General features: G+C 43.1%; 1 protein-coding gene across 1 annotated transcript; it reads right to left on the reverse strand.

Moving 5' to 3' along the window:
• Positions 1–1,244: 1,244 nt before the first annotated feature.
• Positions 1,245–9,684, reverse strand: depdc7a (DEP domain containing 7, paralog a). Its single transcript, XM_018763293.1, has 9 exons — positions 9,485–9,684; positions 6,584–7,010; positions 5,399–5,529; positions 4,191–4,371; positions 3,593–3,813; positions 2,412–2,554; positions 2,061–2,186; positions 1,582–1,660; positions 1,245–1,459 (listed from the first exon to the last, which is right to left on the reverse strand). Exons 1-9 carry the CDS (start codon positions 9,558–9,560, stop codon positions 1,245–1,247), a joined length of 1,599 nt encoding a protein of 532 aa, XP_018618809.1. The 5' UTR covers positions 9,561–9,684.
• Between the last annotated feature and the right edge of the window lie 4,030 nt (positions 9,685–13,714).

A 13,714-nucleotide genomic window follows, 5' to 3' on the forward strand; every position in this document is an offset into this window, starting at 1 on the left:
ATGACTACTGCACATTTATTCTTTTAGCTGACATTTTTCTGCAGAGCAACTTACACTCATTTACTCAGGTAGGTAATTTTACCGGAGCAATTTAGTGTTAAGTACCTTGCTCAAGGGTACTACAGCTGGAGGTGAGATTTGAACCTGTACCCTTTGAGTCCAAAGGTAGTAGCTCTAATCACTATGTTATCAGCTACCACAGTGCTGTAGAATTATTGAAAAAGGTGCTAACCCTAAACTGCTGTAGTATAAATTACCCCCTTGTGTAAATGGATAATTGTAAGCAGCTTAGTACACAAGTGTGACATTAGGCAAAGGCATTACATGGGTAATTGTGAACAAGTTCTTGTTATTGCACAAACAGTGTTTTCTGAATTTGTTATATCACTACCTGACATTTTTACAAAACAATACATAAATTGAACTTAGGGACTTCTGTATCAAGATTTTATTAAATATAATTTTAGTGATAAAAGTGCCTTTAGTAGTATGAGTTATGAAAGACTTCTGTTCTCTATTGAGTTTGTAGGTTGAGGAGCCAGTGTAATGGGGCCTGGGGTGTAAAATACAAGCCATCTTTTATCATGTCTTTAAGGAATTTCTTCTACGACTCCACATTTGGACCAGTATGACCATTTCTTCTACATGCATTCTTTCCTTCTTCAGGGGAACTGAAAGGGACATTGAAAAGGTTGGTGAAGTGGAGCTACTGTCCTATGAATGAGTAACTGTAGTAATCATTTAAGAAACACAATGTCACACCCTGTACTTGTCAAGCCTACCAAACATCTTCAGACTAAAACTCTCCATATAAATGGCTGTATCGGGGGGAGAAGAAAGAAAAAAAAATATCTGGACTGAGTCAAAATTCATATTGAGCCAACACTTTTATCCAAGCCAACTTACAATTCTAGATACTTGTAAATAGAATGGTTTAGGGTATTTACCAATCAGTCACACTAAAGGCAACTTGAAGCCACTAAATTACCTACGTGCATCTTTGGATTGTGGGAGGAAACTCACCCAACCACATACCAGCCCATACAGACTAAACTACAATCAAACCCATGTCTGAATGCACTACCTACTGCACCACTATGCTGCTATTTTACAACATACACTATAAAACATGATAAAAGCATTTTTATTCAAGCACTTAAGTTTAGATTTACATGTGTACACAGTTCAAAGTAGTTTACATACAATTTTTTTTACAACATATACAAATGTTAACTTAAGTAAAATTATGCATTTACAGAAGAAGTTCTGATTTCAAAATACTTAATGAAAATCTCTGGGTGTCCTTTGTAAAACTGCCCAAGTAAACGTTTCTTCTCTTTGGCAGAAAGCTTTGGGTTTTCATGAATAGTCCTGAGTAAGGCCCAGAGCTCTTCTTGTGTAGTTTTGTGAATGTTTTCCACGTAAGCTTTGCCTGTGACTCGCTGACAAAACGTAGAGCCTGGGAGTAACAGGAAACAGTAATTATTCATGGTAAAAATTGCTTTAAAGATTTTAATAGTAGAAGGATGTCTCTGGGACGCAACTCCATTATTGAGTACATTTGATTTATAAGAGAAGCACCTGTTACTGCATCTGGATCTTTTCCTTGTATGAGGTTTGCAAGCTTATCACTGACCAGTTTGTGCAAAGATCCAGGAATCTGTTAGAAAAGAAAGTTAGTATTAAACTGACCCTTAACAAGGAAATTTAAGTGCTTGATTTGCAGAAGTAGTAAAACTTGAAATGGACAAAACGGTCACCATGCAAATATTCGGAACAAAATGTTTGGTTCCTCATTGCACTCATGCTTTTACTGGAAGAGTAAACATGTGAAGGAGGTAGAGGGTTATGCCCTTCATATCGTAGTGAGTGGAAATCCACTCGCTATCTAAAGTAAACACCATGTATACAATGTTTAACTGTAGCTCTCAAACGTATATTAAACAAGCTGATTTTAGAGCTAAATTAGCTGCTTCTTTGCATTTGAGTTTTCCTTGTTTATTCTGGTAAGTGTTTATATTTGTATCAATGGTGGAAGGGGGAAAAAAAAAACCAATCACCTTGAAGACATCAGCATGATTGTCAAGCATGAACAGCACCAGTAGGTCCATCTTCCCTTTTGCCAGATTCTTACTATTAACAATGGCCCTGGAAAATGCCCGTTTCACAGCCATCCTGTTCTCAATCTATGAAATGAAACGGATTAAAATCACTGTTGAAATACTGTAGAAAACTTGAAGTGCACACATGTATATTAGCTGGAGTGACATGCAGATTAGAGGCCTTTTTATAATAGTTATTACAAGTGATTGACAGCAGTGACACAATGACTGATCATATTAAAACAAAAGCTATCCTAGGCCTAATCCTAGTTCAGACAGGCTGATAAATACTATGCTATATAACCTCACCTCTCTGTGTAATTTGACCTCGCGTGGGTCTGCAGCTGCTGCCATGAAGCACAGGAGTCTGCGCAGCTCCTCACGACTTTGTGCATCTAGCAGCTTCAGACACAACTGCAGCGCCTCCAAGGCCTGTTCCAGCTTTCCATTCACTGTAGAGAGATCAGGCCCGTAAGCACAGCTACGGTACATAGCTCTGCTTTACATTTGAAGCAACGGGGTTTCACACAACGGCACCAGGAGAATGGCGGAGTTCTCTAGTAGCAGATTTACATTGCGACTGCTTTTGTTTAAAAGTCTCACTAAAGCAACTTGAGCCTTTAAGTCACCCCCCCCCCCCCCCCCCCCCCAAGATTTGCCCATTCAAGTTATAATAATTGGAATTTACAAGGAGTTTCGTTTTTAAAAAAAAAAAAAAAAAAAAAAAAAAACCCTACCTCAACTAATCAAGTATTTCTTCACGTTTATGGGGACCGACTTAGTATATTACACCCCTGGACAGCTGAACAGCGTGAGGCATTCACATTTATAACAGATTCTTTTCTCCAAAGTGATGCATAATGGTTTTGGAGTATTTATCTGACCTCATTATCCCATGCAATTTAGCTTCAGATGCACTACAATAGACTTCCTACAGTCATTCACACATTTATACAGCAGAGCAATGTAAAAGACTCACACGATCATTTAAAGACACCAATCAACGTGAGGTGCGTCAGTTGCATTATATTTTTTAAATGACACATAATGCTAAACAAGCTTATTAATTTTGTGTAAGCACAAGTTTATTGTAACATATCCCATAAGGTTTTATGGTGACAGGTTTGGACAGTTTTTTTGTTTATGTTCAGTGTTGGCAGCAGAGCAATGAAAAAAATAACAGTCACCAATTCACTTGAAACGCATCTAAAAATTAGAGCACACTGAGGAAGCCAGCACTAATTATACAGTCATAGCAGCCACAAAGAGCTGAAGGAATGCAGGTAGACGGCCATACAGTATTAGAGGACTTAATGGAGGGAAACTCTCTAGGTGAATTGTGTTATAATAACTAATGTTAATTACTGATGTAATTTGCCCATTTTGATGGAACATTTTAGAATAAACAAAGCCAAAATAGAGGATTCATAGAGTCAGAAATTATTAAAAAGGCCTGATCATCTTAAATTCGAGTCAGATACCAGTCTTACCCAGCAGCTCGGTGATGCCGGTGTGGATGTCGAACAGGCGGTTGGTGAGTAGTGGCGGTTGCTGCGACTGGCTGTAATGCTTTGCTAAGATGTCAAAGAGAAGCCGCTTGCACTGCTGGGAATCCTCCGAGCACTTGGGCAGCCCGCGACTGACCTCCACCACTAGCTGGTCGGGCAGGAACTCAAGGCAGTCGACTGCAGCCGAGAGCCAGTAGTCTGCCCTGTGGCAGACAGAAGCTCACATGCAATCACACTGCCTTTCACATGGCTCAGAAAGCACACAGTTATTCCCTACATCAGAACATTGCTTAATACTAGTCCGCATGTGTATTCCAGTCTGGCTCAAACACGCCAGGATATACTGGCTTTAATATCCAGGATTTCATTTCCAGGTCTGAAATTCATTTGTGTAGACTGGTCTAAAGAAAAAGGTTTGTAAGGTTTGTAAGCGTTTAAGAGGAAATAAAACAGGCAGACTAGTCCAATGTCAGTTGATAAGCAGCCTTGGGAAAAATGATCCAACTACATGCTTTCAGACAAAGGTGCACCCTTTGTAAGGTACAGTGTTGCATGGCGGTAACCGACTACTCTCACGTACTGAGAGTCACTGAAGGCCTTGAGGATCTCCCGGTCCAAGTAGCTGGTGGTACAGAGATCAGGATCGCTGTCTGTGCTGCGTACCAGGGGCTGTTGCCCCTCCAACAGGCTGTCCAGCAGAGGGAGCTCGATCAGCTGCAGCAGGCGCAGCACAGTCTGCTCCTGCCACACTTCACTGACCACTGCGGAAGCAGGAGATCATGAGCCGCTCTGCCCCAAGGTCACTGCCAGCACTTAACTCAACATGGTGAGATAATGAGAGCACAGGGTATTGCTTGGAAGTACTCAAGATAGGGTGCAAATCTGAACTTGCTCCAGGGTTTCATTAACCCTGCACATATAAAACATCTAGGGAACTTCCACATGTTAAACCAATAATTGCTTCCTTGTTTTGCATTAATGCTTGTTTTAATATTTCTCTGAATCTTTTCATCGTATAAAAGCTACAGATAATTGAGTTGAAGACTGCTTTGCGCAGTCTCCACTATAAATTTTTCCTTGAACAGTGTTAAACAGCAGTAAAGTACTACACTGCTGTGTTGTAGGTTAACAAGCCAGCAACATTATATTTCATTGCTCTCTAGGGACTGTTATAGGCTGTTTGGAATTTCATACTCCACAGTTTATTCAGCAACAATATCAGTTTTTAACACAAAGAGGTGTGCTATTTCCCTAATCAGTTTTTTTTTTTTTTTTTCTTTTTTCCCAGCAGAAGATGTGGTCCACATGTGGTAGTCTTATGCTCAATAGAAGACAAGCCAAGTCACATCAATAAACAAAATTTTACTTTGAGGAGGATAACCTGTAATTTAGTTTAATCTTTTCTCCAAAGCTACTTACAACATTAGGATTGTAAATCAAGCTATTAGTTTACTCCATTTATACAGCACAGTAATTTTTATTGGAGTAATTCAAGGTGACTCTCTTGCTCAAGGGTACTACAGTGGGGGGTGGGATTCAAACCTGGATCCTTTGCAAGACAACTCTAAACTATGCTGTCAGTTCTGATGTGTTTTTTTTTTTTTTTTTAATTTACAGCAACTACACAAGCTGAAGGGGTGGTAAACCTCTGTGCTGATTTTTCTACAGTATCAGCAGCAGGGCAGCACAGCCACAGTGAACCAAGCGCAGGGAAACTGACATTTACTTGTTGTGTTGCCTAGAACTGGTGAAGTGGACATACTGTAATGGAGAAGAATAAACACTTACATGTCTCCGATAATTCAGGGTTCATAACCTGCGACATATTGTTTGGATTCAGGTTCACATTCCCCAGGAGGTCCTCCAAAGACTTGTCACTTGTAACAGGCACAGTGTTTGAATACAGCGGTTCTTCTTGCCTAGGGATTCATAAGATAACATCAGGCTTCTACCTAAACAAAACCAATTTACATCCCCAGAACTGAGGGCAATAAGCTTACTGTAAACCTGGAACAATTCAGTTAAAACTGAGCAAATACATCCAAAACATCACAGGCCTTAAAGTGGCTCTGGAATTTTGGAGTACATGTAGGATCACATTCTACCCAATTTAGCCATCACTTCATCCAGAGGTCGGCGAAAGAAACCCGCAGCATCTGTTACACATGACATTCACATTTATTCCTTTAGCTGACTTTTTCTCCAAAGCAACTTACAAAAATTTACCCATTTATACAGCTAGGCAATTTTACTGAAGCAATTTGGGACAAGTACCTTACTCAAGGATGCTACAGTTGGGGGTGGGATTAAAACCTGCAACTTTTGGGTCCAAAGGCAGCAGCTCTAACCACTGCACTACTAGATGTTTCCACAGATGAATCTGAAAATCAAAATCTCCATCCTCTTCAGGGTGGATACAGCTGGAACCCTGTCTGAACATCAGCAGTCACTGAAAACTTCAGTTTTTTTTTTTTGCACCCTGTGTTGCCAGGTTAGGCTCCGACTCGCCGCGACCCCGCTTGGGACAAGCGGTTTCAGACAGTGTGTGTGTGTCTAAAAACCATAAAAAGGTTGTGTATTCAGCAGGACAACTACAGCTAGGTTTACAGCACAGTTCCCCCATCAGGATCTGCTGCCAAAGCCTACAGACTGAATGAACAAAAGCGCTTCAATATTTGCACAAAGCCAGATGAATGATGTCACAGAGACAGCCAGACGACGCATGCAAGAATACCAAAACCATCTTAGTCCATCCTTCAAATCAAACCTCAGGGAATCCATTTATAAGAACTCATTTAAAGGGAAGTTCCTCAGGAGGCTGTAAAGTCTGGCTATTGAAGAAACCTTCCTGACAGTGAAACAAAGGTCATTGACAATGTTCCCAAATGGTAGATGCTTTAGCTACAGATTGGTAAGAAGGTTAGGAAGACATGCAAACCTCATCAGTAAAGAAACTGAATCAGAGTACCATACCCTGCATGGCATGGCGTGGTGTAGATTGTTCTCGGAGTACCGGAAGAGTGATATCCACTTTCGTGATTGTTCGTAGAGGGAGCCTGAGTATTTGGAAATCTGTAAAGACTGCAGCTGCTATCCTCAAATGCGGCACGCTTCTTCTCCTTGCCAAACACCTTGGTACCCACTGGCTCAAACACCTTGCGGTCCATTAGAGCCTGGCACACGCGCACAACCTTGGCCCGGGGAATCTCAGCCTCCCCGTAGAACTTGTTCTGGATGAGGTGGGCCAGGATGACATCCACAGCCTCCGAGCCAAGGAAGCAGTCATTGTGGAACTTGAGGTTGTGGCGCCTTCGCTTCACCTCCACGCTCGTATGTAGGCTGTTGATGATGCTGCTCCAAATGAACGTCGCCCGGAATGGTTTGTTGGCCATCCCATTATCTGATTGTGAAAAAGGTAAAGAATTAATCATTAAAACGAGGCAAGCAGAGTGATTAAAAAAGGCATTCGTTTTGGTTTTGACTCATAAGGAACGAGTCATGAATAAGATACATGTGGTTTTCCAATATTGAGGGATATGGTAGCATTGTAGGGGCAGGTGGTAGCATAAAGGTTAGAACTGTTGGCTTTGAACCCAAAGGTTGCAGGTTTGAATCCCACCTCCAGCTGTAGTACACTTGAGCAAGCTACTTACCTTAAATTGCTCCAGTAAAAATTACTCAGTTGCATAAATGGGTTAATAAGTCACTTAAGGCTGCGAGCTGCTTCGGAAAAAAAGCATCAGCTAAACAAAGAAATTTAAACGTACATGCAAAAAGCATTAGAAGTTTGTCATAGTCCAGGATGAAACCTTCTCTGCCAGAACTAATTGTGTAGAGTGTCAGACAACAGTACCAGAGGGCCTAATCATCTCTTGCTGTCATGTCCATAACATCCAGCACAACACAATGAACAAACTGTAATAATGTCTCCCAGGCATCTCGCATCAGAGACACTCGCTACACATGCAGATACAATTAGAGACCCACCCCAGGTTCAGGATTCCCTCGAAAGGATGAGCCCAGTTCAAGCTAACAATAGCTTGCTGTTTCACAAAGGGGCTTTATTGCATCAGCCACCATAAGCAAACTGAGGGTCGCAGTTATGAAATACAAAAACAGTGCGTTCGCCCATTACTGCATTTCACGCATTTCTTGCGGGGGAAGTCTTCAAACAAGTGAGAGTATTCAAGAGGGAACATGGTACTAAATCAGACATCTCAAGCCAAACCCCTGTGCACAAACCATGATAGGGAAAGAAATACACACACACACACACACACACACACACATTTTCAGAACCGCTCGTCCTATACGGGGTCACGGGGAACCGGAGCCTACCCGGCAACACAGGGCGTAAGGCCAGAGGGGGAAGGGGACACACCCAGGACGGGACGCCAGTCCGTCACAAGGCACCCCAGGCGGGACTTGAACCCCAGACCCACCGGAGAGTAGGACTGCGGTCCAACCCACTGCGCCACCGCACCCCCTCAGGGAAAGAAATATCAAGATGGAATTTAACTTTGATATGGGCAGCAGAGGAAGAATTTCATTTAGTTCAACAGGTAATTTTCCACAAGGAAATTCCACTTACAGAATGTTGCACAACATCAACACTGAGGGACTCAAACAAATATGAATTATACTGTAATGTTAAATTAAGGCCCAAATCACAGCCATTATAAATCAACTTTGAGTCAAAATGTACAGAATATACTTGTAATAGGAAAGGTGACAAAAATGAACTTGCTAGCAAAGAGATTAATTTAGAGACAACAGCCAGGCAGTCAGGGGATGGACATAATGCACTACTAACATTTGTAATTGGGAAAAATCCAGGGGGGGTCCATACAACAGCTATAAAAACGTTAACAGAACTGAGGACAATGTCAATACGCAATCAATATCCATCTTTTCCACAATAATAATGTTATTACTGAGCCGACACCTTGTGATTCACAATGCCAACTTTGTATACTGATCAACTTCGTGCTGGTTTACCTGTTTATACAGCAGCAGCCTGCTCCGACCCTGCCTTCAGCCGTAAGAACGCAGGAGGAGTGGGATTCGAACAAACACCCTTCCTTATAAGAAGCAGCGTTTCTTTATTCCTAGTCCCACAGCATCCCCAGTGGGAGTGCTTCCCTCACGCTGGTCTCTTGCTGGGAATTAGTGTTCGGCCGAGGGTAACAACAGAGCGTGTGTTTGCACAACAGGAGCAGGAAAAAGGGCGAGCGAGGAGCACCGGGGCTCCGCGGAGACCGCCAGGCAGCGCACGCGGAGAGCGCGCGCGCGCACAAGGAGAGAGAGAGAGAGAGAGAGAGAGAGAGAGAGCGCGCGCGCTGCCTCACCAGTACAGAGCAGGAGTGGACGGAGCCACACGAACTCCACAGCATCTGTGTTTTACACGAAAAGCCCGGTCTTCTACACACACTTCTGTACTCGTTCACGGTAAAAATACCCTCTCAGTATTAGAATAGAAAAAAATTACCCCCTCAGCCGCGTCCTAAAAACCCACATGTCATGAGCTCATTTACACTCACACAGATAGTAAGGATTCGTCGAAACTTTACCTCACTCAAGTAGACTAACCTGTTTTTAAAGTAACACACACGGAGAAACGTTTTCAAAAAATTAAAGTACGTGCAGTATAACTGAGAAAAGGCCAATATTTCCACTGACAACCCTTTTAATAAAGCTTAGTCAAAGTGGCAGCGTTCTTTTTTTTGGTAAGCCGCCATCCGTCCTCGCTGATATAATAAACGATCACTACAAAGAGACCCGATTGCAGGGATTAGAAGAAACAACGTCGCGCCGTGAAACACCGCCTGTGTGTCCAGTTAGTGCTGTTCTCATTGACCAAGAGAGGTGAGTTACCTGGTGCTCTGCGCTGGGGGCCGAGCGCCGCCGGGGACACACTGAGGGCTGCCGCTTTCTCCCTCACTGTGGCCATGAGTGAGTGAGTGAGCGAGAGAGAGAGAGTGTGTATGTGTGGGATGGACAGCACGGGGGCTCCGCAGCGCCGTGACGCAATCAGCACAGTTTAGCACAGCTCAGCACAGTGCCTAGCTCGGGACTGTGCTACAGCACGGCCTCTTATAGACACCCGCACTTGGCACAGGAGCGCGACGCGGCGGCGATCGACATGTTCGATCCCCTCTTGCTGATTGGATGTCAGTCAGCAAAGTAAACCGCTGAGCTCTCAGAGGAATGGAAGGAGACGCCGGTGCGGCGGACACGCGCGTTCGGCCTTTCACTTCGACACAAGTTCAGTCAGTGTCACGAGCGATGTCGCGTGGAGCAACATGTTGAAAGAGGCTGTCAAAAGCGACCGCCGGTCTACGACGTCGGACGTGGTGGCGTGCGTGTGAAAAACGTTGCAGTGAAAAGCACTTAAAAGTTCCCGTTCATTCGACTTGAGAGCTGCAAACGCGTGATTTACATAAGAAAAATGGACAAGTGCATTAGTGGTCTAGTGCTGTCGAAATATCGAAGTATCTAAGAACTTCGCGAACTGTTTTGGTTGCAGACAGAACATAGCGTCACGACAACGACGGGTGTGAGACGAAGGTGAAGCGACGGCCGTGGGAACGTTATCAGCGCGCTTGGGCTACGTATTAGCGTAAATCCCACGGCGGGGGTCGGGGCATAGGATAGGGACAGTAAGTGTGGTCACTTTACTGGTTCTGCGCGACTCCCCAGAATTTCCTCGCTGTGCTACCCCAAGGCTTGCCAAGCCAAGGACAGTGAGTGACCCCCACTACCAACGGGGTTCCAGGGACTCGACAGGAGTGGGGTGTGACACCACAGTGACGCTGACAGTGATCCATGGCATGTGAATTATGGAAGTTTAGCAGAGCTCACGGGGACCGCCGGGATACCAATACTGTAATTTATATTTCTTTTATATGTTTACGACCATGACAATCATTCCCCCACCTCCTCCTGCAGAGCTTCAGGCCACAGAGATCTCCTGCAGAGCTGTATATCTACCAAAGGACCTGCTTATGGCTTATATACAACTTTTATGGGAAATGGGCATCTGAGGGTGGCAAGTGACCTGTCTCGTAAATAACCCAGTGATCCCACAGGGAGCCTGCAGGGCTAGAAACTGTGGGCCTCTGAGAGATCGGTAAGATATTGCAGGGGCTGTACTAAAATGGAGGGGCAGGTAAGGCTTTTCTTTCCAGCAAACCCTGAAACAGCAACGTCACTATTACGAGTCAGTGGGTGAGGATAAAGGAAAGCTGGTGGAAAACCTGTTCGGCAGGAGTAGCATACCTTTCCGTGTGTCATCTCCATTCCTGACTCTGCTTTGTCATAAAAATACCACTGAAAGATGAATATATTTACTACTCGTTGTAAACCTCATGACTGCAAACACGCACAAAGTCCAGATTTACACAGGAATGTTTAGAGGTCACATTAGTACTATGAAAAAGATGTTTCCCACAATTCGAGTGTACTGTGTTAAAAAAAAAAAAAAAAGCTGTAAAAATCAGTGTGCATCTTCTTACGGCCATTTGTGCAAAAGGTTCTTCGATCACCTTGATCACTGACTGTTTTGTCCTTGTAGAAAATAGGTAGGTGATCCTGTAGTTTCCAATTAAACTGCCATCATTGATAAAGAGTATCAGTAAATATAGCCTATTAGAACATTAATGGTGGACCATGTTTTTGAGAGAAGAACAAAGTAAGGTCTCCCAGTAAGGAGGTTTGGAAAGCAGAAATGGTCTTGCTCAAAGTCCAGTGTGGAAACACCCATGTGATCCAAACAGGTTTTTCAACTCCTCTCATGTACTCACTCCTGCATGTAACTGTTTTGTAAATGGAGTATTGCTGTTTTTGTCAGTCAAACAGGCAGCTTAGGGTATCAGGCACACGGGCTGTGTGTGAATACCATCTAAACACGATGCTGCCGGACAAACCTGTTTGGAAGGCAGAGAAAATTCATTAAAAATGGCACGCTCAGTGTTCGGAGGTGAAGAGCAGCCATCTATCAGCTATTTTACTGCTATTTCATTGGCAGAAGGGTATTCATGTGGTTTTAATCTAGCTCATATATTTCATATGGTTGTAATTTCTACAGGTTTTAACTTAGTTATGTTCATATTTTGAAAAGTATCTGATGAAAAACCTCCGTTGTCATCAACCTGTATATTAAATTTATAATCAACAGCTTGTCATCAGCAAAAAAGGTTTAGTGTTATTGCATTTTTCCCCCAACAGTCAACAAAAACAAAATTCCGCCCTGATTGCAATTTTGCTTACGCCTACAAAAGGTTTCCCAGTTCAAGCCCACGTCTGAAACTATGCGTAGAACTGACATTCATGTCTTCAGCTTCATCGCAGACATTCGGTTTTTAACAAACATCCACTTCTTCCAGTGAGCACAGACTGGAATCCCGAACTCCCGACTTGGAGGAACATTACCATTTCAGACAGTGGTCTCGTTTATTTGGGGGCCTTAGATGACAGATGTGCTTTTGTGTTTGGGTTCAGGAAGCAGACTGCATTGTGCCATGCAGTCATATTTTATTCAACAGATCATGGACACAGACTGAGGAGAACACATCTTCAAGAAGTTCTCCATTTTACACAAAGAAAGCATAATTCCATTGGACATTAATTGCTTGGACATGCTACAGTCTAATATTTCACAATTTAACAATGCTGGCTGTTGTGTGGACAAGCAGATCCAAAGAATTATGACTTCTTGACAATCCTTTTTAAGTTTTAACAGGCTACAGGTGCTTTAAAGGCTTTAGAATGCAACACTGCACTGTAGGGTTTGGACACCAATCTGTCTTATTCCGCACCTGAGCGGGAAATGACAAGCTTTTGTCTGTAGCTGTGAAATGGAGCTCAGGATCTTGCTGCAGGTTCCAGGGAAACTGTAAAGGGAGGAAGGACAATGAGGCCTGTGAACAGTATCAATGAGCTTCATCAAACAAGTGTTAACTTTTCTATCACATGGGACACCATTGTTAGCCATTACCTTCCGTAGCAGCCTACTATTTTAAGTCGCCTCAGATTCATTAAATCATCTTTGAAAAGAAAAAGTCAAACGGAAGAATATTCTACAGGGTTACCCTCAAAACGTAGTAGCATCCATTAAAATACGTATTTTAAAAAAAGCATTTAGTGAAGTACTCAGAGAAATTTGGTATAGCTCAACCAGTGTTTTTAAATATTTAAATTTTTTTTTTTTTAAGAGCCAACATGACTGGTCTTTTACATTTTCGTAATTATATATATCAAAAATTTGAGCTACTGACACAGAACTCCTGGCAAGCGCACACAGAGTCTGAAGCTGCTTGTCCCAAGCCGGGTTGAGGCGAACCAGAGCCTAACCCGGCAACACGGGGCACAGGGCTGGAGGGGGAAGGGGCACACCCTGGATGGGACGCCAGTCCGTCACAAGGCACCCCAAAAGCGGGACTTGAACCCCACACCCACCAGAGAGCAGGACCCGGCCAAACTCGCTGCACCACTGCACCCCCCCCGGTGACAAGCAGCTGTGAGTAATAATATACACCAGAGAAATCTCTGAAGATGACATCTGCACAAACTGACAGCAAGAGCATTAGAGCAAAAAGCAACATATCAAGCAGGCACCACACCAGCCTTCGCTATGACACAGACATGAGATATCACTATAACTGTGTGCTGTAAACTACACGTCATTATGTGCGGTCTGACGTTTGCAAACAAACCGAAGGACAGATTACATGCGAAAAATGCTGATGTGACGTAAGAAAAGTCACCATGAAAACTGCTGTGGGAAAACAAAGGTTCACGCAGCTTTGGTACCATAGCTTCTCTTTCTTGCCCCTTTTTAGCAGCATCTTCATCGCACTTGGGACAAAAATGAAGGAACAAATAAGGGCGCAGCTGTCTTGTTTAGTAGGAAATTTATTTTCACGTATCAGAAAATAACTGCAGCATGTAACAAAGCTACACTTGAAAAGCAAAACTAAGTCAATACTGTAAGCTTTTTCTGGTTAAAATTGAGGCCAGTTTTTTTAATAACAAAGATTATCTTGTGATATATAGTATACAATAGGAAATCAACATATAAATGTATAGGGTATTCTTTTCTGGAAA

The sequence above is a fragment of the Scleropages formosus genome, chromosome 11 (genome assembly GCF_900964775.1).
Source record: "Scleropages formosus chromosome 11, fSclFor1.1, whole genome shotgun sequence".
In the NCBI taxonomy this organism is placed as follows: domain Eukaryota; kingdom Metazoa; phylum Chordata; class Actinopteri; order Osteoglossiformes; family Osteoglossidae; genus Scleropages; species Scleropages formosus.